The sequence below is a fragment of the Muscardinus avellanarius genome (genome assembly GCF_963383645.1).
Source record: "Muscardinus avellanarius genome assembly, chromosome: 1".
NCBI classification, from domain to species: Eukaryota; Metazoa; Chordata; class Mammalia; order Rodentia; family Gliridae; genus Muscardinus; species Muscardinus avellanarius.
Window position 1 is genome coordinate 196,395,251 of NC_137786.1, and position 26,235 is coordinate 196,421,485.

General features: G+C 36.4%; 1 protein-coding gene across 3 annotated transcripts in view; it reads left to right on the forward strand.

Annotated features, from left to right (window-relative positions):
* The window catches only part of NELL1 (neural EGFL like 1), a gene marked incomplete at both ends in the record, with an annotated part of 934,260 nt that overhangs the window by 727,728 nt on the left and 180,297 nt on the right, over window positions 1–26,235 (forward strand). For all 3 annotated transcript variants that reach the window (XM_080695282.1, XM_080695280.1, XM_080695281.1), the window contains one exon: window positions 2,211–2,306. In XM_080695282.1, coding sequence (XP_080551408.1) covers window positions 2,211–2,306 — 96 coding nt within the window. The remainder of the gene's footprint in view (window positions 1–2,210; window positions 2,307–26,235) is intronic.

Here is a 26,235-nt window from a genome sequence, read left to right on the forward strand (position 1 = left end):
CTGGTGTTGTGGGGTTTTGGGCATCCATTGCTCCAGTATTATTCCTCTTTCCCTTGATTTCGGAAATTTGTGCCTTCCATGCGTTCTTCCCTTGGCTCACTATGACTTCACTTAAGGTGTTTTGGATCTCGAGTCAGTAGTATCTCAGACCCCACTACTCCTTTACTGGGTTTTATCACAGAGTCTCCAATCCAGGGAGTGGATAGAGGCTGCTTTAAACTATGGGGGGTGCCAGGTTGCACGTTCTCCTATGGTGTGATATCTCTGCCACCGCCCCTCCCCCACTGGGTCAAGTCCCAGGGAGTACAGTACTGGGATTTCTCCTCTGTGGCCCGCAATTTGACTCACTGTTCTTGAGTACGCAGATGTAGCTGTACTGGATTCAGTGAATTCTCTGCTGCTGCCGCTGGTGGCAATATAGCGCCGCTGCTACGCCCTCGGCCGTGAGGCTGGCATATTTCTTCTTGGTTTTGATTTCCACTCTGAATCCCTGCGGCATGTGCTGAGCTCAGCCACTGGGAGCTTTAGATTTTACCTGCGGTGAGTAATCCTGCCTGGCTGTTCCACAGCGGCTCACCTCGGCTTGCTGTAGCCGTCCGGTGAATTTGCCACTACCGCCGGCAGTATGGCGCTGCTGCTGCGTCCTCGGGCGTGAGGCCGGTTATTTCCTCTGTGGCTCTGAGCTCTGTTCTCAGTCCGCTTTCTCTCTGGAGCCTGGTGATTTTTTTGTTTCTCTGGTGATGGTGTTTTTTGGCTATGAAAGGCGCTGATTTTGTGGTAATGGAGATTGGTTGTTAGCGGGGCTCTTAAGCCCCGCTTTTCTCGGTCGCCATCTTCTTTTTGAGCATTTTCTATGTGTTCAGATACTGAGATTAGGATACAGTGTAGAGCAAAAACAATTATCTTTCTGTGTTTCATAGTCCTGTGAATGATACAGGAAATGATAATCATATGGAAACATATGATTCTATCTTATACTGCAGTGGAAAGGCACATGTTTCTGAGTTGTGCTATGTGAGTGTGTAATACAGGGAATTAACTAGGACATGGAACGTGAGTAGTGCTGGAATATGAGTTAGGATAACTTTGCAAGGTTTATCAAAAAGCTTAAGTCCATGCCCTTTTACCTGAATTTGCACAATAAGACATTTTAGCTGCATTAGGGGTGAGCTAAGAATATTAGTTTCAAGGATTATCCTTTATACCAAAATATTGATAATAGCTTTAATATTTTGAAGAAAGCAGCGAGTTGTATTTATTATCTTAAAAATTACATCAGCTACCAACAATCCTTTTAAAAAGAAATTTTTAAAAATATTGTCAGAACCAGAATCGGGGCCTCCTATGAGGCAAGGCCACTGCTTGAGCCAGCGAGGTCTGGATCAATCCACCGGGTAGCCAGGCCACTATTGGGGCCATCAAGAGTGGGAACAGTACTTGCAATGCGGCATGCACAGAGAAATATCGTAGAAAATAAAAACCAGATGCTTCCCCTAATCAGCAATAACTAGAAGGAAAGGGGCAACAGGAAGAGGTTGAGCTATAGAAAGGGCCCTATAGTGAAGCAATTAAGGTGACCAATCAGAGGGTATGGAATAGGGGAGGATGGAGCCTCTTTAAAACGCAGGAGGTACATAAACAAATGTATCAGTTATTCACCAAACAAGCATGGGATGGAGGGAGGGGGAGGGAATGGGATGGGGGCTAGAGGAGGGCTAATTGGATGATGTGTGCTTGTATATCCTCCCAAGTCTTGTACTCCAATGTGATATATGATTACAATGCACCAATAAAAATAAATTAAAAAATATTGTCAGAAAAGATATTCAGTGAACAAAGTAGATTGCAAAAGAGTGATCATTAAAAGGGCTTTTGCCTTCACCCTTACCTCACTATTCCTAGTTACTAAATTTGTTCTATTTGACTTCAAATATACCAATAGTAATAGCAACAATAATAGCTTTAATAAGCACATTCCAGTCCTGTGCTAAACACTTTTAAATTCATTATTCCAAATAATTTCTTATAAACCAGTGAGACGGCTATTATTGAATTTTATTTCTTTTTGTATATGGGAATCTTTAAATATATCAATACAGAACTATATTCCCTATGCACCAAAGAAATAGCAGTTTCAATGCTTATACTGTTTACTATGCATTCTCTTATTGCATTTTATCTAAATGAAATCTTTCATTCTTTTGTGACAGCATTCTGTGAAGAAGGCTGCAGATATGGTGGAACATGTGTAGCTCCTAACAAATGCGTCTGTCCATCTGGATTCACAGGAAGCTATTGTGAGAAAGGTAATCTAGCTTGTTGTTTGGGTGGGCGGTAAGGGGACAGATATGGGGAGGATGAGATGGACTATCCTCCTCCAGGAGTAGGTTTCTATGGGTTGATTTGATACATTGTTTTTTGATGGCAGATGGGGCTCTCCTAAATTGGGTACCCCTTGATGACTGTGTAACAGGTTAATTTTCTCTGAAATATAGAGGTTCATTTGCCCTTCCTCTGATATGTCCAATTTAGCAAAGTCAAGTCTTTACTATAGTTTGTGGTGTGCATTTTTATTGCTAATTAGAGATAAAGCCTGATGAACTGACCTGCCCCACTTATCATCAATTGGGCAGCATCACATGCAACTAACTATTGGAGTTATAACAATCTGCTTTGTCAATGGAATCTAAAGTATCTTCATATGCTCTTTGCATAAAAGCATATTGAATACCTTCAGCAGCAGGCTTATTGGTATGCTTGGGTTTTATTCTAATATTGGTTTATTAGGAACATTATCGTTCATGGACTTGATAATGTAAGTCAATTAGAATTAGTAAGATTCTGTCATATGCACCTTTCTATTTGCAATAAAAGTAGTATTTATATTTTCACTATTTAGTGAAACCTAGCTCTATTATTAATTGGAAAAGTCTATCTGTGTACAAATAAAATTTGGTGTTCATGCCAATGTATATGTCAGTGTAAGCAAGAGGTTTATTCTATGACAAAAGTATATATTTATTTTTCTATTTTCATTAGCCTAAAATCATTGCATTGTGTGTTTCTGAGTATGGACATTGGATTCTTCTCATAGCATATAAATATGAAAACAGGATGATGTATCATTATCCCTATTATTAGATGAAGGGTAGAATATCTTTACCTGATGCTGAAGACCAAAGAAAATTTGTTTCCTTTTCTTCATGTTTAAAAGTTTATGAATTTAGATACATTTTATTAAAAATGAACTCATTTATAACATTCTATACTGATTGACCTGTTACCTTGCAATACATACTTACATATATATATTTCAACCAATTTTTTTTAAAGATGTCATATTTAGCCAGGTGTGGTGGTGCACATTTGTAATCCCCATGCTTGGGAGGCTGAGACAGGAGGATGCCACAAGTTCAAAGCCAGCCTTAGCTACTTAGTGAGTCTCTCACCAACTTAGCAAGACCCTGTTTCCAAATAAAATATAAAATAGGTCTGGGAGTGTAGTCCAGAGGTAGAAGGCCCCTGGGTTCCAGCCCTAGTATCAGCAAAAACAACAACAAAAATGTCATATTTAGCTATAAAATTTATTCTAAAAGAAAATCAATGAATGGTATCTGCACCATTGTTTCCATATTTTTTGAAATTATCAATAAACCAAGTCACATTTATTAAATAATAATTGGCTTTTGTTTAAAAAAAGACACATGAAAGTGCCAAATACTGCTTCCGAGCAGCATGAGAAAATTATCATATGTAGTTGAAGAACTCTTGCCAAAAGCAAAGAAACTTAATGATAACTTAGCACACATGCCTTTATTGCAATACACTTTATTTAATTAGGTTATCTAAAATGAAAAAAATAAAAGATTATTATCAAACTTCTGGATCTTGTATGCCTTCCTAAATTAAATATACAGGAATGAATAACGACATAATGGTGATGATGATAATGTCAATGATGATGGATACTATTGCTAATGAAATGACACTTGATTTGTACTAATTTTGTGTGTCAGGCTGTGTGTGTGTGTGTGTGTGTGTGTGTGTGTGTGTGTGTGTGTGTGATCTTTATGCCTTGGCTTACCAAGTACTAATATTACAGATATGTACCACCATGCCTGGCTTGTGTAGGACTTTTTCAATAAATATCTTAATATCAACAGCAAACAAAAGATATATTTTTACTGTTATTTTGTAGATGATAAACTAATTTTAGCTCTGGCCATCAATTTCTGCAATTATTAAATCTGATAATAAATTTCAGGTTGCATCCCATATATCCTGTACTATCAAACTTTGATTGTGTTTCTCAACGGTAATATGTGGACTTCTTATTTAAATGTAGATTCTTGGATCACTTTTAAGATTAAGTGAATCAGAATAGTGGAGAGTTTGTCCTTAAATCTGCACATTCACTAAGTACATCTGGTTACTGCAGCATTTAACCATAGGATCTCTTGTGAGGTTCTTAATTCTTTTTCTATTGTAAATAACTGGGTGAACATTACTGAGTATTGGGGCTTGTGGTTGGTGTCAGCCCAGGAAGAATTGATTCTAGGTTCCCATGCCTTGTTGATTTGTCCTTTATCCTTCAATTCACTCAATAAGTGGGTGAGTGAATCAATGCTTACATTATTGTCACTAATGTGGGAAAGAATTAAGACCAGAGGCAAAAATAAAATGGAGATAGGCAGCCCATGGATTCTAGATAAATGTGAAAGTTGAAATTAATAACATATTCTTGAATTCTTATACAACTATCATAAAGAAAAATATATGAAGATAAAACAAACTTTCTGCATGATATGCTTTTCCCATCTGCAGCAAAGTCATTCTATTTAATATGCTAATTCTGCAGAATTTTTCATGAAAAGGAGAAAGTACACATTTTCAATCAATTCTGTGCCAAGAGTCTAGATGAATGATAGGACAAACACTGAAAGTCTGTGCCGTGTCTTGTTTGAATTATCGTCCTGCTGATCATCAGCAATAAACATTAGCCAGGCGTGGTGGCGCATGCTTGTAATCCCAGAATTTGGGAGGCTGAGACAGGAGGATCACAGTTCTCTGACAGCCTCAGGTACTTAGTGAGACCCTCTACAACTCAGTGAGATCCTGTTTCAAATTAAAGAATAAAAAATAGGACTGGGGATGTGCTAGGAGGTAGAATACCCCTGGGATCCATCCCAAGCACCACAAAAAAAAAAAAAAAAAAAAAAAGGGCTGGGCGTGTAATCCCCGCACTTGGGAGGTGGTGACAGGAGGATGGTGCAGGTTTGAAGCCAGTATCTCTGGTTTAAGAGACCCTGTTTCCAAATTTAAAAATATATATATAAAAAATAGGTCTGGGAGTGTAGCCCGGAGATAGAAGGGCTTCAAGGAACCCCAGTACCACACCAAAAACACCAAAAAAAAAAAAAAAAGGAAGGAAGAAAGAAAGAAAGAAAGAAAAAGAAAGAATGAAAGAAAACCATGTTAGATGCCTTAATAATCAGTGTTCCAAAGGGAAAATTCAGTTGTAATGTAAATGTCTTGTGGCATGATTAAACACTAAATCTTTGCTTTGTTTGAATTTTAAGACTAACTAAATTATCCCATATGAGCCTTATGGGATCTACTTGTATTGCGTCTTAAAAATATTTCCTTGCCCAAATTATTGATTTCATTCATTGACTGTGATATTTAGCCTTTAAAGATTTCAAGCACACTTAAAATCATTGAAGGAATTTTTAAAGAAGATTTCAAGAAGATGCAATTCTAGGATATAATAAAGTCAAAACTGTTTGAGAGTTGCTTGAGACTATTTTCTGATTATGAGATTTTAATTAAACTTCAAGTTTTTTTTTTCTTTTTCTTTTTGTTACAAGTACTGGGGATGGAACCCAGGAGGCATTCTACGTCCCAGCTATATATACCCCGGCCCTATATTTTATTTATTTATTTATTTATTTATTTATTTATTTATTTATTTATTTATTTGGTGGTACTGGGGTTTCTGGAAGCACTTCTACCTCCAGGCTACACTCCCAGACCTATTTTATATTTTTAATTTGGAAACAGGGCCTCTTAAACCAGCTGCTGACTTCAAACCTGAGCGATCCTCCTGTCTCCAACTTCCAAGCGCGGGGATTACAAGCGTGCGCCACCAAGCTCGGCTTTATTCTTTATGTTGAAACAGAGTCTCACTGAGTTGCAAAGAGCCTCACTAAATAGCTGGGATTGTCCTTGAACCGCATTCCTCCTGTCTCAGCCTCCCAAATGCTGGGATTACAAGCATGTACCACCACGCCTGACTTAAACTTTAGAATTTGATAAACCCACTAAAGATGAGAAAATATTTTGCCTTTCTTGGTTTCTGGACAACCAAATATCTCGGTTCTCTCACCCTTTGACTGTTATTTCATGGACGTTTTAGCTTTAATTTGGTTCCACAGTTAACATAGAGATTGTGAAGAATGAGATGGATGACAAAACAATAAGTAGAGTTGTTTTGGATGGATGAGGGCTGGTGGTGAATCTTTTCTTTCTCAACCTTCCTAAGATCTAAAGGGATAGGAAACCATTCTGGAATAATGGACCCCCAGTAAAGAAACCTGCAAAGTCCTCCTGGATATTTTCCAAATGTGAAGTCAAAGCTATACTAAATTTAGAAATATATTAATTACCATAAAATAGCAGAATGTTTGCCTCTGAGAAATGAGATTAATTTTCCTACTTGGTATTTCTATTTTCAAATCTGTAAGCAGCAAGTATACATCAAATACAAAGAATGAAGCTATCTAAATCAGGATTATTTAACCTAGAAATTATTTACATTTAGTACCAGTTAATTCTTTGTTGTTGAAGGCTGCCTTTTGCATTATGAGATATTTAGCAGTATCATTGGACTTTGTCCACTAAATGCCATTAGTGTCCCTACTAATGGGGACATTACTGTCCAGTTAGGACAATGAAAAATGTCTCCAGACATGAACAAATATCTTTTTGCAGGCAAACTTGCCCCCATTGAGAACTCCTGGCCTAGATATAGCTATATTATATATATGCATATAGGAACATATGTTTATTTATGGAGAATCTCAATGTGAATAAGTAACATAAAACTGCAAACATTTTTGTAGATGAAAAGCACTTTGAGCATATTTTAGAAATGTTTGAGTTGATTGTAATTAGAAATTATTGACTATTCAATAACTAGACACCTGCTAATGTCATTATGTGCTAGGTAGACACGTGTTCTTGTAGTCTTAAACCCCAGATTGGTGTATAAACTAAACTGACTTTATGTGCACCCTTTCTCATTGATTGAAGAGTAGTTTTATGGATTTTCCAAACCCACTGAAGGAATACATCACTCCTATCCTATGTTCTCCTAGAAAGAGAGGGTAATTTACTTTTATTCTTTAGAAAACCATAAATGTATATAAGAAGATAATTTATCTTACAGCATCAAACTCAGACACATATAAATGTCTTAAGGGGAATTTGCTCTAAAATGACTGCTTCATGGCAAGATTATTCAACCTAGCATTTTTTAGTAGAAATTTGAGTAGTGATATAAATTAAGATAAGATTATGTCATGGTACAGAAAAATCAGCCTATTAAAGAGAATTTTGTTCATTATATATCATATTGATTGCAAATTGTTTACACATAGTTCTATCGACATTAGGTATCCATAACAAATGTCTCGTGAATCCCATTGTTACAGCTGGACAGGACTAGTCAAACTATAGGCCAGACAGCAGTCTAGTATAAAGTAATAGGAAGAATTATCTACTACAGTTGTTTGAGAAATGGGTTAACTGCTACTCCATAAACTAGCATATTTATTAAACTATTCAGTTTCTATTCCTTTCCAAAACATAGTAAGTACATGATTAAGAATATTCACGGATATCTATAAGTAGCAAAGAAACACATTATGAATTTGTAACATCATTTTCAGTAGGTATTATTTTTCTATTCTGCTTGGCTGTTTTTTTTAAATTTATGGTACATGTAAATTATGTTTGTAATAAGTATTTCCTAAAGGTTAAAATACAGAGAACATAGCCAGGAGTGGTGGTGCATGCCTGTAATGCCAGTACTTAAGAGCCTGAAACAAGAGGATTACAGGTTTGAGAGCAGCCTCAACAATATACTGAGTCTCTCAGTAACCTAATATGAACCTGTTTCAAAATTTAAAAAATTAAGGCTAGGCATATAGCTCGAAGATAGAATACACCTGGTTTCAATTCTATGTGCCACATGAAACAAACAAAAAATTAAATAAAGAGAACATAAACATCATAGAAAGAACTTCATTTTTTCTCAGTTACTGGGATTATTTCAAATCTTCCTAAAAGGAGATGGCTTTTTAAAGAATAATTTATTTTTTCTATCTTTCCCTTGCCCCATGGACTTGCAAATATAGAGAGAATATAGATGTGCTTCTAGTATAGTGTCCATCCACTAGGTTTTAAAAATGATCAGAAACACAGACTCTTCTTCCAAATTTTAAATCCTTTAATTTTGAGCAATTCCTCTCAGTATTCATCTATTTATGATATCCCTTCTGACCCTTATTCCTAGAGGGAAATTTTAAAACTCCTTATAAAAGTGGATTTTGCTTCATTCTCATAACAGAGAAGATAGTATTCTTCTGTCTCTTCTCCAGATGTCACAGGACTGAGGAGGGCATGTGAGAAGATGACAATTAAAAAATACTTTTTCAAATTCCTAGGCATTCAGGAGACTTATTTCTTTAAAAAAATTTTTTTGTGGTGCTAGAAATTGAACTTAGGGCCATCCTACCTTCAGGCTACACCACCAACCCTATTTTATTTTTTTAAAATTTGAAACAGGATCTTATTAAGATGTTTGAAGGTCTCAGTAAGTTGCTGAGGCTGGCCTCAAACCTCCATTCATCCTATATCAGCCTCCAAAGTCTATGATTACAGGCATGCACCACTGTACCTGGTCCAGTTAAACCATTCTTGGTTTGTGCTTTCTCAGGCTGTCTGCTCTTTGAATGAAATCTCCTATTTTTTAAATTTCTTTTTAGTTTTATGTGGATCATATTGAGAATGGCATACATTCAGACTGTGCTTAGAGCCCTCCCCACCTCACTTCCCCATTCCCCCCTCCCAACAATGAGTGTCCAGATTGACCATGCTACATTCATACTTTTACACATATTCGGATGTAGTTCCTCCATTAATCAACCTCAGTCTTCTTCCTGTCCTACCCTTCCTTTCTAGCTTTGCTGAGGTTTCCCCTCCGTTATCTGGAGTCCCTCTGGTATTTCTAATGCTCCCTAGTTTTTGGCATATTAGAGAGAATGTATGTCCCTTCTCTTTCTGTGCCTGGCTGATCTCACTTAACATAATGCTCCTATTTGTAATGTTGCCTCTTTTGTTGTACAGACACACAGAAAAAGAGTAAGCAGGGATTTGTGACATCATGCATAAAGGAAATGATGAACATTTGATATTTCTCTTAGTTTCCCATCTAGTTGAACCCATAAGTAAGATAATACATACAGGTGCTCATCTAAAATTCCTTAGTTTCAGAACTTCCTGCACTGGGTAATTCCATAAACTAAGGCTGGCATAAAAGAGATATCAAACCTAAAGGTGAGAGGAGCCCAAAGCCACCACTACTGAGAAAACTTATCTTTAGGGTCGCTGAAGAGGCTTGTCCTTTTTCAGGACCCTCTTTCTTCTGTTCCACCCACTCATTTCTCATCTTTTGTCTGTGATGGAGAAACTGGGCTAAGATCCAACTCACTTCTCCAGTGCTCCAGAAAGGAGATGTCAATCTGTTCTTAGAAATACTTGGAGCTAGTTTACAATCCTCTCTTTGATCCTTCTGGGACCATTGTTTCCATATGACCTTCTTGAACATATGGAAAAACACATCAAGACATTCTTATTCTCATTTCTTTGATAAAGAGCAGATTTTTAAGTCATTTTAATACCACTATAGGAAACAGTACCTTTTGTTTATAAATAGGGATTTGGACTGGAAATGTAAAGATTCTACCTGAGACAGTGAAACCAGTTCTGGACTAAAGATCAGAGTCAAGTCCTAACATTAGATAAGCCCCTGGGGCATGAAACTTGCGTTGCTACATTTTTTGAGTCCCAAAGTTGTGCTCTTCTTATTTCTCATAAGGATGCTAATTCACGCTATTGGGCATATTTGAAAATATTTCTATTTAGTAGAGGACTTGGAATTCTAACCTAAGTAAAACTCACTCCAAGTTTCAGATACTTCACATTCTAATTTGTTATTTCTTGATCACCGTATCTGTTCCCAAGGGCAATTAAAGTGAACACATTTTATGGGAAGCCAAATTAATTATCTGGGTAATTAGGCATAATTATGTATTTGATTATTGCATTGTTTTGTACATTCATTTCAAGATTTTTGTTGTGTCCAAGGAAGAAATAAAGGGAACGAAATAGGAATTAAGAACACAGCCTCAAAAGTGATACTAGTTCAATTTAAGTTTAGATTCTGCTATTTACTAGGATCTATGATATTTTTTCATTTTTTGAAGTACTGGGGATGGAACCCAGGGGCATTCTATCTCCGCACTACACCCTCAGCCCTATTTTTTATTCTTTATTTTTGAAACAGGGTCTCACTGAGTTGAAAAGGACCCCACTAAGTAGCTGAGGCTGGCCCCAAACCACGCTCCTATAGCCTAGTCTCCTGAATGCTGGGATTACAAGCGTGCACTACTACACTGGGCTTGGATCTATGGCATTTGATCAGATATATTTCATGTTCCTAAGCTTTGGTTTGCCACTAGGAAAGGGTTATCAATATTACCTCCTGATAAAAATTATTGAGATTAAATCAGATAGTTTATTTAAATCACTTACTAGAGTATCTGCTCTATATACTATAGGTCTGTAGAAAATATTTGCTATTCTTGATTTTTTCCTCAGTTAACCTATGGATAAAATCTAGGATGAGAAATGATACCTACTTTCCCAAAGATACTTAGCATATACATAGCAAATCTATACCTTTATATTCTTCTTCTGCTACTGAAAAATTTCTACATCTACCAGTTCTTATAATTTTTACCATGGTATTTAAATGAAAAGTGTTTTTAATCATAACATCTTTTCTTACATTCTTTGTTCTAATAAACATTTTAAAATTTTTATTTTTTCTTGTCAAGCTAAAATATATTAATTTATACAATTGAGTCCTGCTCTGAGAAAACTGAGCTAATTCACCTGAAATAGTGGCAAAATTAACTTAGGTATGGTCCCTCAGAAGGATTCTTCATGCTGTGTTTTAGTTTGCATTAAATTACTTTCTTTCATTAGAAATAATTTTTAGAGCTGAAATTGAAGATTTAACATCAAGTTCTAACCATATTATTAATAGTATGTCTTTGTACATGGGCAGATATGAGACCTCATTTAAAAGACTACTCTGGCTTGCCATTCTACAAATATTTCCTTAGCTCTCTCTGATTCTCCAAATGCACTCACAAAAGTCAAATATTCTGATTCTCAAGTTGGCATTAGAAAAACTGGATTCTATCAGATTCTACTACTTAAGTAGAGCTGTATGACCTGAGAGAATCTCAGTTTTTCATGTGTAATAGAAGTAATAATCCAAGGGAAACCTTATAGCTTTTCATAATTTTTCCTCAAACATCTCTAGGAATTTATAAATAACCAGAGATAGACATAAATGATGTTTCAGCATACATATAATATTTCAAAATAATGGCATTTTAAATAATAATACACTGTAAGCAACCTAGATATATAATGATAGAGACAGTGAAATTAATTGGGCTTAGCTTTTTATAGTACCTTTCAAATGTATATGATAAGACTATTGATGTAGGAATATATATATATATGTAATTATTATATAATTATATGGTTAGGAACACAAATTATGGAAGCAAACTGTCGACTTATAAGGCCCAACTCTTTCATTTTTGGAAGTTATTTAAGTAATTTTTGCCTGAGTTTTTATTTATGAAACTAGAAGAATAAGTGCACTGACATATTGGAGAATACTTTTTAAACTTCCTGTTATCTAGCGAGCACTCAATTAGCACTGGGTATTGTTAAGTAGAAATGGTATATTCAACATGATTTAACATTTTATGCACAGACACAAATATACTATACACATAATAAGTTCATGGCCCCTGAGGTCACTGTGGGATTTGGGCTCTTTTAGGAAAAAAGAGTCTAATTTAATAATTTGATTTAATGTTATATTAAAGCTAAAGTAAAAGCTTCTTACCTTCCACCTCATCAGGCAGCCTCAATTTGAGAATTTAATGGAAGGTAGTAAGAAAAAAGTTTCCTTTTTTCCCTATATCCTATTTTGAAACTCATAGGCAAATTAATCTTACTCTATTAGGTGAAAGAACTTTGTAGAAGAAAGATTAATGTCTCATGTAACTGGGACAGTGATATTGTAGCGTTGGTATCTTCTGCATGGGAGATGTGTAGTGGCTGGTTCTTTTATGGAGTGCTTTTGTGAGGCTCATTCATTACTGGGGATTTTTTTTTTTTTTTTTTTTTTTTTTTTTTTTTGCGGTTCTGGGGATGGAACCCAGGGGCATTCTACTTCCAAGCTACACCCCCTGCGGTATTTTTATTTTTTATTTTGAAACCAGGTCTCACTAAGTTGCAGAGGGCCTCACTAAGTAGCTGAGGCTGTCCACGAACCATGATCCTCCGGTCTCAGCCTCCCAAATGCTGGGATTACAAGCATGCACCAACACGCCCGGCTACTGGGGATTTTTAAATGTGGCTACCTTAAAGGGAAAATCTTTTTAGCCTCCAGAACCTATGATTTCTAAGCCTTAGCTGTTAGGCTTTTTAGAGATCCTTCAAAGAAAGACATGAATCAAATATATCCCTTACCATGCAGGGAACATTTCTAAATGTGTTTGAAATCTCACTTGGGTAAGTTTAGGGGGAAGTTCTTTCTTCTCTGTCACAAACAAACAAACAAACAAACACACCATCAACCAAACAAAAAAAGAATTTATTTTGAACGGGCAGCATGCCAAACAGCCTTTCTTCAGCCCATGTCCTGACTTCCAGCCTCATCAGTATGCCTGCCGAATTTCTCAACCCTTATCACAGAAGAAGGTGGTTAACACAGAGAAAGAAGGTTATGGTTAATGCAGGGACAACTGAATTCTACAGTGGTGTTGTAAAGGTAGTCTAGTGCCTAAATTTTGCATGTGGAGTGCCATAAAAACTATTATGTTATAATCTTCCCAAACTCTGACATGTGAAAATTCAAATTTTAATATCATATTACATTTGGATTTTAGAAATATTTGATAAATAATTGAATGAGTACAGACAGGGACCCTAAATTTCACTTGGCCCATTCTTTTTATTTTATTGATCATGACTTGTAATAACTCCAACCCAAACCTCAGACGGTACATATAAATTAAAGAAGGGGAGGGGAGAAATGCTATTAATAAGGCAATATAGAGCTTGTGTGTATTTCTGATAGTTTTGACATGCATTTCCCTAAAGCTGTTTGCACTTTTACCACTCCAAATGAGCAGATCTTTTTAGCAGATTGATATTCACTATAAGATAAATGAAGAATGTTAGAGATTATTTTGTTTAATTAGAGATGCAGAAAAGAATTCCTCACTATGTAGATGACAAGCAGTACTGCTTCCCATTAGCAAGCCCACACTACTGAACTGTGAAAGTCAGGAGCTTGGCCCATACATCCTATTTTTTAATCCTATGTCCCAGAAAATACAAACACTACTATAATTTGAAGCATGGTGGCTAAACAGAAAGGAAATCCAGGTTCCTGTGAAACTGTGTCCAACTGGAGCACAGAAACTACAAACTTTTCCTACTAACTTGCCATATGTCTTTGCATGCAACAGTTTGCATTGCACTGTAGATCATGTGGAAAAAAAGGCTAATTGAAGCCAATAGCTTGGCCTAGAAGGAATATAACTCTTATGATTTACATCACTCTCTCCTAATAGGATTCACTGATTAGAAAAGGCAGCTGCCTGGAAATGTTCACTTGAGTCCAAAATATAATGAATCAAATAGTAAGATCTATGCATTCCTTCTGGTAGTGGTTTAAAAGATAGGCCATTTCTAGCATGGTGAGCTAATATGATTTTAAAGCATTCCCCAGTTTAACAGAGACCATGAAGTTTCCCATGGGTAGCAGCAATTTTAACCAAGTAGATAGAATCCAAGAGGGGAGATCCTGAAACATTATTTGATTAAAGGATATCTTGCTAAGAAAAGCTTTGTATTCCTTGGTCCTTAAGAGAAAAAGTCCAAATTCCATAGTGTGATATATAAAGACTTCAGTGATTAGACCTGTGCCTTTCTCTCTAGCTTTATCTCCTACCTCTCCTTAATATTAATCTTAAACTTCAGCCTGTTCTAAACTATTTCCAGTCACTTACATGAAGTTTGTTTTCTTCAAATTTCTGTACTTTTGTTTTTAATGGTCTTTCTGCCTATAGCAAACATTTATATCCATGTATAGATAATAAATGTATTAATATAAATATTAGAAAATATTAGTTATTTAAGGTCTCTGATAATTCAGAATAAAATTTATCTCATTCCCATCAATTTACTTTTTTTATTGGTGCATTGTAGTCATGCATTTTAAATGGGTACAAGATGGTAGAGGCATATATGCACACATCATTCATTTAGCCCTTCCCCAATTCCCATGCAATTTCCTTTCTCCTCCCTCCTTCTCGTGTTTGGTTTAGTGATTGACTTTGATTTGTTCTCAGTTTACTTTTCCTGCAGTTTACTTTTCTGCCATTCCAATTGATAGCAAAATCTATCCTTTTGCATTCTCTAGGCTGACATCTTAAATAAGCCTTATTTTTCCTTTCTTTTGCTCTGCATACCCAAATCTTTTTACCAGGCTTTGGTGATATATGTAAAATCTAATTTTCATATAATTTCCACTCCTACCACCTTCGGACATGATATCATCATACTCTCTAATCTAGATTTTAGTAGAAAATTCCAGCCCATCTCTCTCCCACATTTTTTGTTTTGTTTTGTTTTTGTTTTTGTTTTTGGTGGTACTGAGGATGGAACTACACTTCCAGATATATTTTATAATTTATTTGAAAAACAGAGTCTCTTAAGCCAGCAAGGCTGGCTTTGAACCTGCGCGATCCTCCTGTCTCTGCCTCCCAAGCGCTGGGATTCAAGCGTGAGTCACCACGCCCTGCCTCTCCCACTGTTTCATACCTATTGTGTCTTTTGAAGATAGCAGCTCTGGGGACATTACTAAAATATAAATGAGATATTCTCATTTCCATGCTCCAAATCCTCTATGTTTCCCCATTTTTACTCAAATTCCAAAGCATTACAATGGCCTGTAAGTCCCTGTGCTCTGGGCCCACCTCCCTTCTACCTCTCTATTTTTACCATTCACTCTGCTCACCCTCATGTATGTATCTTTTCTTCTAGCCATCAGTATTTCCTTGAGTTTCCTAGAAAAAGTGAGTGACATTTTCTTTACTGTTCATTTGGATTGCTTGGGACATTGTTTCCCAGGCTCCTTCCTCAAGGTTATATTCCATCCCTGCCCCATCCCACCCCAAGTCCACAGAATGCTCCATAGCGACATGGATTTCCTTTCCTAGAATGCATCACATTTAATTTCTCCTTTATTAATTTTCCATCATTTTCTACTACATTTCCCTGTAGCACAGCCAGCACATTTAACCCATTCATGTCCAATCCTCCCCCAAAGTTTCAAAGTATTATTAACTTAGAGCAGTTACTAATTCACATGACCTCCAAATCAAGATGGTATATTTCCAGTCATATTTCATTCTATCCCTTTTTTTTTTGCTAGTCTCATTATTCTCACCCCAAGGTGTCAATTACAGAAAATATTGATGAGGCCATATTTGACTTGCATACCATGTTCTGAGTGACAGAAGCAGTAACATATATTAAAGAACACTTTGATAAACATAATTGAGTCATTTAATTTCAGCAGGATAAGCATGTCTTCTTTCCTCCCCTAGGAAAGCCCTGGCCTTTCATAGCACATCCACAATCTGGAAAAACGTGGCCAAGGATGGCCTACTCTGGTTCTTAAATTTCCCTGAACTTTCCTTTAGGCAGACCATTTAACTGAAAGTGTCAAATAAATGTGAATTGCAATTTTTTATTTATTATTGGCAAAGTATTATGGCACTTTCTATCAGTAAAAAAATGTTAAGCCTGGAAGGAAAAGTATTGAAGTTTCCCAGATGCTTGGATGCCAGATAAGGAGGTGCCGCAGTTACTTGTGTGTTCCCCATAAGCTCCATTAATATTGTGAAGATATTTGCACTCTTTTTTGCATATATTTTTCTGAGTCTCTCCTGCAGGAGGAATGCTTCTTTAGTCTTAAAAGTTTAGAGGCAGACTGGTGAAGGAATCATTTAAACTATACAAGTATTGTTTAATGTTTAGGATAGACTGATTTAAGCTAGACATTGTGCTAAGTGCTTAAGAGATGTCATATTATTTAAATCTTATTACCAATTGTTGATCAACATCCCCCATCACACATTGCTTATCTGATTTCATCATATACTGCTGTATTCCTCCCCCTTGCTGTTTTCAAGCATATAAGCATATCTCAGAGCCTTTGTACCTGGTGTTCTCTTTTTCTGGAATATTTTCCCCCCACATATATTCATGCCTCATCTATAAACCTCTCTCTTTAGGTCTCTTATCAAATGCCCACTCGTAGTTAGATCTTCTCTCTTCCTTTCCCTCTCTTCCTCCTTCCCTCCTTCTGTTCCTTCCTTGTGGTACCCAGGGGCATTCTACTTGTAAGTTATATTTCTAGCCCTATTTTATTATTTTTTAAATATTAAAACATGGTCTCACTGAGTTACAGAGGGCCTAGCTAACATTTTGAGGCTGGTGGAGAACCTGTGATTCTCCTTTCTCAGCTTCCCACGAACTGAGATTACAGGCAAGCACTACCATGTCCTACAAATAAGACCTTTTCTACCAATCTATGAAAATAACACCTCTTAATCTTGCCCCAGACTATAATGTTACCTTCATTCTCTGCTTTACTTTTCCCCATTGCACTTATCACTACTTAGAGTGCAACATATGTCACTTATCTGTCTCCTTTACTATTTATTATCCCATGGGAAGGTCAACCATTGTGATGGCAAAGGTTTTGACAGTGTTATGCTTCTAGAAGCCCTGAATAGTCTCTGGAACTCGGTTTACACTCAACATATATTTACTGAAGGAATGAACACATGGATCAATGAGCAACTATTCTCATTTACTGAGTAACTGGTATTCAAAACTGTAAAATAATATGCCCCAAATTATAGAGCTAGGAAGTGCCATAGCTGTGATTTGAACAGTTCTCTGTGCTTCAAAGGGCAAGCTTTTAAACACCACCCTTTGATGCCCTTCTCAAAAAGGCAAAGCTGATTTAAAACGTTTTGAGGATTGTCAGACCTCATTCCTGTTATCTTTCTCAGTTGAATTCTGAATTCTGAGTGGGCCACTTTTATTCCCTTGTGCCACATCTACATCACATTGATGTTCCCAAAACCCAATTGTCCTCCTTAGACTTTAGTTAATAATCTCTTTCTTAGATGAGATAGCTACAATAGTAATGATTTTACTTCAGATCTTCATAGTCTCTCATGCATGTTTCCAGGCCCTATATCATTTCTGTTGTAATCTCCTAACTCTTCAATAAGGGACATCTTACTATCATCCCGAGGAAACTGAGACAAAGAGGTAAAGGAAATTATTCATGATTTTGAAGATAATCAAGGAGACAGCTAGTACTTAAATTCTGGTTTAGTGATTTAAAATTCTATCCTCTGCCCCCCGACCCCATTATGCCACACTGTTACCAAGCTCCCACTATAGAGGTATTTACTTATGTTGGTTTCAAATAATTAATATGTGGATTTAATATAGAGATTGACAAAAGGATATTGGTATAATACTTTTGATCTGTATGGAATTTCTACTTTAGGGCAGCAGTATGACCTTTCAGGCTGGACAGCCTCTGCTGCTTAACACCTGGCCTTAACCAAGTCATGTAATTCTCAGTGTTTATGCATCTCTAAATAATGTTGTAAGAATTAAAGAAAGTCTAAGTAATGAATAATAGATGTTAATATATTGTTAGGTATCAAATTTCAGTGCACCACTGTTCTTTATAGTTTCTGTATTCAAGAACAATTCTATAAAATGTGCTGATATTTAAATAACATTTTGTAGATAAAGATACTTTGAAAAATATTTTCCTTATGGAGTCTATAGCTAAACAGTGAGGTCATGTTTAGTGAAACAGTGAGACTGTGTTTTATAGTAAAATAGGACTGAGAGTACAGCTGGAAGGGAGAGTGCCCCCGGACTCAATCCCCAGCACCATAAAAATAAGACACTGTGAAATATACTTCATATCAGTTCTATAGACGATGAAGCATTCAAATATTATATGGTATACATTAATATAATTAGTAAGAATTGAGTTTATATTCTTGTATGAATTGTTGTGTCTACTAGTCTAAGATTGAATTTAAGTAGAATAAAAGCCACAATGAGCCTCTCGATAATTCTGTCAATATTTTTTATTGACTTACCACTATGGAAGATGAGAACTTAGTTCTTTTTCAACCTCCCACCCCTAGTACGCACACGCACACACACACACACACACACACACACACACACACACACTCTTTTTCCATTTCCCTTATAAAGTATCGATTAGCTGCAATTCAGTGTTTACCATATCAGTAAGTGATCTTTATAAGGGAGCTGTGAGGTTAGTGGTCATCACAAATTTGCTTTCCTTGCATGAAATGATAATCTGATTTTGTCAATACCTATTCAGGCTTTTTCACTCAACATGTGTCAACCTAGATTCTCCTGATATGATAATATCTTGTCAATACATTTAATGCATTTGATATTTTATAACTTTAGATCTTGAAAAAAAATGTTTTCAGATGTCCCTGAACTGTTTCATTCTATGATAGAAGCTTTTTGTGTCTACAAAACTGCTTTCCTTGGATACTATTATTGCATATCCTGTTCCTCAATCCTTTGTAATTATCTTTTATGGATTATGTCCTCATTTAAAAAAGTTTTTTTGGTCAGCCGGGCGTGGTAGTGCACGCTTGTAATCCCAGCATTCGGGAGGCTGAGACTGGAGGATTGCAGTTCGCGAACAGCCTCAGCTACTTAATGAGGCCCTCCGCAACTTAGTGAGACCCTGTTTCAAAAATAAAGAATAAAAAATAGGGCAGGGGGTATAGCTCGGAGGTCAAATGCCTCTGGGTTCCATCTACAGACCCACACAAAAAAACGGAAGATTTTTGGTGCTAGAGATTGAACCCAGTGGTGTTTTACCTCTGAGCTACACCACCTCAAGACTTAGTTTTTATTTATTTGGAAATAGGGTTTCACTAAGTTGTAGAGGGTCTTACTAAGTGACTGAAGTTCGCCACAAACCTGTGACCCTCCTGTCTCAAACTCCCATGTACTAGGATCACAAGCACACACCACTATGGCTAGCTTAAAAATATTTATATTAGTAAATTGCAATTATACATCACAGTCAGTTCACTGCACACACATTGTATGTGCAAATGTACATGCAAATGTACATGCACACATACTTGGTGTGCTTCTCTTTGCATCTCTTTACTTGATACTCCCTTCTTCTTCCCCTTACATGCTGGCAAAACCAGTAGAAATAGTGTTATTTATTTTAACTGTTCCTGCCCTAATCTTCCTATTTCCTTTACACACTTTCCTCCCCCCATCACTTTCCATTATTCTACTGGTCTCTTTCAACATCTGTTCAAATTCTTTATGTTTCCTATATTCTCTCTGGCTTTCATATATGGGAAAATACATATGACCCTTGGCTTTCTAAGACTGGAAGATCTTACTTAGCAAAGTACTCTCTATAGTTCCATCCATTTTCTTGTAAAAGATATAATTTTGTTCTTTGTCTTCGTTGAGTAAATTCTATTGTGCCTTCCTTCATTCCTTCTTTTCTTCTATCTTTCTTTTATTTTCTATTTTTCTCCTTCTCATCTTTTCTTCTTTCTTTGTACTAGGGATTAGACCCCGGGGTATTCTACCTCTGAGCAATGCACCTAACTCTGTTTTATTTTTATTTTGAAACAGGTCTCTCTAATTTTATCTAGTGATAGACACCTGGGTTGATTCTCTAATTTGGTGATTGGCAATTGTGCTGCTATAAACATAGTATACATTCATTTTTATAGAACACATATGCAGTTAGCTTCTTGAGATAGAGTATAAAGGAGATAAAAGGTTCAAATGTTGTACATTTGAAAATGTTTTTATTCTACCCTTGTACAGAGTTGATAGTTTTGATGGATATTGAATTGCAGCTTATAAAGCATTTTTCAGACTATTACAGAAAAAACTATATTGCTATCTTTTCCAGTATAGCTTTTAAGAAGTATATTATCATTCTATTCTTGATCATTTTTATAAAAACTACTATTCTCTTCCTCAAAAATTTTATTTGTTTTTCACCTTTGGGTTATGCAAATTGGTGGTGTTATTCTTTAGTAAAACTGTCATTAAACCAATAGGTTGGGCACATTTTTTTTAGCATTTTGAAAAATGTGAATTATTTTATTTTTTTGTGAGAATATCTTTATTTTTATTTTTTAATTAATTAATTTATTTTTAAATTGGTGCATTGTAGTCATATATCAATCACATTGGAGTACAAGACGTGAGAGGATATACAAGCACACATCATCCAATTAGCCCTCCTCCAGCCCCCATCCCTTTCCCTCCCCCTCCCTCCATAGCATGCTTCTTTGGTGATTAACTTTGATACATTTGTTTATGTACCTCCTGCATTTTAAAGAGGCTCCATCCTCCCCTATTCCATACCCTCTGATTGGTCACCTTAATTGCTTCACTATAGGGCCCTTTCTATAACTCAACCTCTTCCTGTTGCCCCTTTCTTCCTAGTTATTGCTGATTAAGAGAAGCGTCTGATTTATATTTTCTGCGATATTTCTCTGTGCATGCTGCGTTGCAAGTACCGATCCCACTCTTGACAGCCCCAGTAGTGGCCTGGCTACTCAGTGGACTGATCCAGACCTCACTGGCTCAAGCAGTGGCCTTGCCTCATGGGAGGCCCCGGTTCTGGTCTCACTGGCCCCTACGCCGGCCTAACCCCTCAGGTGGCTTCGATCCCAGCCTTGGAGGCCGCAGGAGTGGCCTTGCCTCACGGCAGGCTCCGATGCTGGCCATTGGCCCCTGCACCAGCCTAACCCCTTGGCAGGATTCCTATCCCGGCCTCAGAAGCCCCAGTATCGGCCTAACCCCTCGGCAGGCTCTGATCCCGGCCTCGGAGGCACCAGCACTGGCCTCGCCTCACAGCAGGCTCCGATGCTGGCCTCGCTGGCCCCAGCACCTGTCTAACCCTTCGGCAGGCTCTTATCTTGGCCTCGGAGGCCCCAGTACTGGCTTTGCCTCACGGCAGGCTCCGAAGCCGGCCTTGCTGGCCCCAGCTCCGGCCTATCACCTTGGCAGGCTCCAATTCTGGCATTGGAGGCCCCAGTACTGGCCTTGCCTCATGGCAGGCTCTGATGCCGGTCTCCCTGGCCCCAGCACCAGCCTAACCCCTCAGCAGGCTCTTATCCTGGAGGTTGGGCACTTTTAAGAGCCTTTCAATTTAGAAAATCCTAGCTTCATTTATGAAATTTAAAAAATGCATTGATTACTTCCTTATACTTTCTTTTTCTTTCATTTCTGGAACTTCTGTTGTTTAAGTATCGAAACCTTTAGATTGGGTTTCTAATTGTCTTATTATTTCTCTTTTTTTTTCCCAGTATGGGAATGGAACACAGGGTCATTCTATCTCCAAGCTACATCCCCAGCCCTATTTTTTCTTTATTTTGAGACAAAGTCTCACTAAGCTGCAGAGGGCCTCACTAAGTAGCTGAGGCTGGCCACAAACCTGTGATCTTCCTGTCTCAGCCTCCCAAGTACTGGAATTACAGGTGTGCACGACAATGCAGGGCTATTTCTGACTTATAATTCATTTTTTATCCTTTCATTTTGCCATTTGTTCTTTTGGGAGGTATTATAGAGATGTTCTATCAATGTTAACCCCCAAATTTACTGTTATTCACTTCTGTTAGCCTGCTTTATTATCTGTTACTGAATGTTCTTGAGAACAATACCAAAATATTATTTTATATTCTTAGTTCTCTAGTATTATTTTTCCTGCTAATTTGTCTTGTCTTTTCCATTTTGCAAGCATCTTGTAGTCCTTAGTTATCTGCTTGTCTTTAAGAGTAAAGTGATAAAATTCTGATTTAAAATTCTTTTTACCTGTGAGATATGTTGATTTTAAATGATTTTAGATTTAATCTTTTGAGCTACTCAGAAGTTAGAGCGAATATTCTTCCAGTAGTCCAAAAGGAAGAAATCAAGTGCCTACAGAGTTATACTTGATCACTACAATTCTCTAAACCAAGAGGTGAGGGTAAAGTGAAGGGTTGCAAAATTTGGTATTATTTTTTCACTCCATACCCCTGATTTTGCTGGGGAATTTCTATTATCAACTGTGCTCAGTCTTTGTGTTACTTTCTACTGAGAATAGCCCTCTAAAACTTTTGGAGATGAGAGACCTACAGGAGCCTGGATGGTATGAAGGAGTAGCTCTGAGATAAGTGGATGCTTTTTAATCTAATATCTAATTATAAAACTATATAATTATTAATATCTAATTTTCTCTCTTATCCTCAGTATTTCCTACAGTCACTAAGATAACTGATCTCACTCATCCCTAAATTCTGAAGTAGAAATTCAATTTCTTTTTGGCTTCCTTCATGGTGGGCTTTGAGTTATTTTTCTCATGTTTTCCAGATGAGTTAGCATACATCTATCTCTTTTCTAGCTTCCAAAATTATGTTCTTCTTGTCTCCCCTCCTGTGAACTTTGCCCTTGAGGATTTATACCTTTATAATTTATCTATAATATGATGTTATTAGGAGAAGAAAGCATAGCATTTAATCCAGCATCTTTAATCAAAAGCATGGCCCTCAGTTCTGAAGTTGTGATTGACCCACAGATGAAGTCACAAAGCACCATGGCCAACACGAAAATTTATATATAATGATAATAATAATAATATATTATTTCTTTGAAGATAATTAGCTGATATAAAATATCTTTCAGAGGATATGAGGCTATAGGAAGCAGCATGATTTTATATGTATTCCACAGCAATTTATTCTTTAAAAATATTTTAGAAGAGACTTCCTGAAAACTCAGACATTTCCCCTTTGGAAGTTAAGTATCTATCTAATTTCAAAGACCAATAGAGCATTTTTTAAAATGTTGAATGTTTGAACTATTCCTTTAAATGTTCAGGATGTTCTGGGAAATTGAGACTATAAATTGCCATTTTGCTAAGGAAAGTTAAGTTAGGCTCGAGAAAAAAAGTAAGAGCTATTTAACATTAAATTTCATTTGAAATATAATTTCAAATGATTTGGAAGTGAGATTTTCAATGGTTTGGGAAATGACCAAGGAAATGTAAATAAGGGAAAATACTAAAAGGAAATGTAGTGCATAATTGGGGTTGAAGGACCATCATAGTACCACAGAGATGAGCACTGGGATCAGACTTATTTAACGACTTCATTAATGATCTGGAAGAAGGAGGATTCAACAAGTTAATTAAATCTACAGATGGTCTTTAGTGGAAGTAACAAATACCAGGGAGAACTGAGAAATAATAAAGAAAGACCAGGGGGGTCAAAAGCTTTGATAACTGTGGTTATAGAAGAGCAAAATTAAATTTGTGAAGGATAATTACAGTGGAATACACTTTGTTCAATGAAAAATAAAGGACTTAAACAGCAATCAATTAATGCTGAATAAAAACAGCAAAGCTAAAGGAAAAAATTTCAGATGATGAGCAAGTATTTATCTGCTAGAGAAGAATTTTGTAACTTTATAAATAAATTCATTTTTAAAAGAAAATATACTTTTTCTTCTATGCATACTATTCTCAAAACAAAGATTTAGTGACCAGCATTTCACTAGTATTACAAAAACAGTTAAGACTATTCTAACCCTCAGATCTACTTATATTCTAGTATGGTAATATATTAGAAACTCATGAAAATAGTGTAATAGGTTCATGAGGTTAAAGTTGGGGAATGTGGAAAGAATGTTATGATAAAGGGGATGGGGAGTTATTAAGATAGAATTTCTTATGAAGTAGTTGACTCCAACTCTTAAGTATGGAATGATAGTGTTAAAGTGCTAAGATGTTGGGAAGAGTAGAATGTGCTTTTATATTTTGTCTTAGTTGCACTCCCAACCACAGGAAGGCATCTTGAGTACAGAGTAAATCTTATTTTATTTCAAAATCATGAAAACTAGAATAGAATTACACAGGGATTTGGAGACACTAGAGTAGACAACAATGGATGAAGTTATCACAGTACTCACTGAATAAAAGTCATGTGTATGGGAAAATATACAGGCAAAGTGTCCACCATTTATTAAATACCTGGTGTCTGCCAAGATTGTTCTTAGCACTTTACATAAGTTTGTCTTTAATTCTCACATTCATTCTACAGGATTAGATATTATCCTATTCTCAACTTGAAATCCAGAAAACGGAAGAAAATGCAAGAAAATCACCTAAGGTTTAGGACTAATAAGTAAAGGGACACAAGTATTACAACCTGGGTCTGCCTGCTTTTAAAACCCGGAAATATTTCTCCAACTGCTTTACACGGTCGCTCACTTTCTTATGCATAAATGTTAGCATAAGAAATGTGCAAACTGTGTGTGGTGGTGTATGCCTGTAATCTGACTACTTGGGAGGCTGACAGGAGGATCACAGGTTCAAAGCCAGCATGCAGTAACTTACTAGGACCATGTTTCAAAGTAAAATGTACATGATGTACATTCTCCAACATATCAAAGTCAATGACTAAACCATACATGACAAAGAGGTAAGGGGAAGGAAATAAGGTGGGAATTGGGGAAGGGCTAAATAAGTGATGTGTGCATGTATGCCTCTACCATCTTGCACCCCATTAAGATGTATGACTACAATGCACCAATAAAAAAAAGGAAAGAAAATGTAAAAAGGGCTAGGTGTGTATTTCATAGATAAAATTCCCTTGGGTTTAACCCCTAGTACTATTTAAATAAATAAAAAGGGTATGGGATGAAGCTTAGAGGTAGAGCCCCCATGGGTTGAATTCCCAGTACCACAAAATAAACAAGTGAAAAAATGTATATGGAACTCGTGTATATGTGCATTTTTTCTTTCTTTAGAGGCTTAGGGGCTTGTTAAAGGTAGAGATACCCTTTTATTTTGGGATGGTTATTAACTGACTTGTCCAAGTGTATAAAGTATGTAAGTAGAGTTCACTCTATGAAATTTTCAACAATGGGAAAATATATTAAATGAGGTATCTATTACAATTGGGTTAATTGATTATAAGCCTTGGGAGATGAAATATATGAACTACTTAACACACAGCAAAAATTATGTAATATTAGAATGCCTATCCCTACTATGATTACACAGATTAGAATCCAAAATTCACTTTAAACATTTAAATATTAATATCTGCAAGAAGAACATTTTATACTCATTACAATCATCAGATATTTTATTTTATTTTTATTTATTTATTTTTTTGGTGGTACTGGGGGTGGAACCCAGAAGCTTTCTACCTCCGGGCTATACTCCCAGACCTTTTTTATATTTTATTTGGAAACAGGGTCTCACTAAGTTGCTAAAAGCCTCACTAAGTAGCTGAGGCTGGCTTCAAACCCGTGCGATCCTCCTGAATCACAGGGATTACAAGCGTGTTCCACCACGCCTGGCTGATCGTCAGATATTTTATAAGCTTAGTTAACAATATGCATTGAAAGTGTTTTCATCTATCCTATAGGCCATCTACTAGTTCTCCAACCCAGAAGGAGCTAGAATTGCCCATTTCTTTTGCAAGGATGCTCTTGTTGCTAATTTCAGTAGGAAACAGGTGGTGTGGATGATGAGGATATCTTAAAAAGGTATTTGCAAAAGTGGTTATACGTGGTGGAGAAAACTGAACTTTCCAGCTTTATTTGTGAGTGGCTAAAGTGGTAAAATTCCCATAAAATTCAAAATTCCCATTAAGT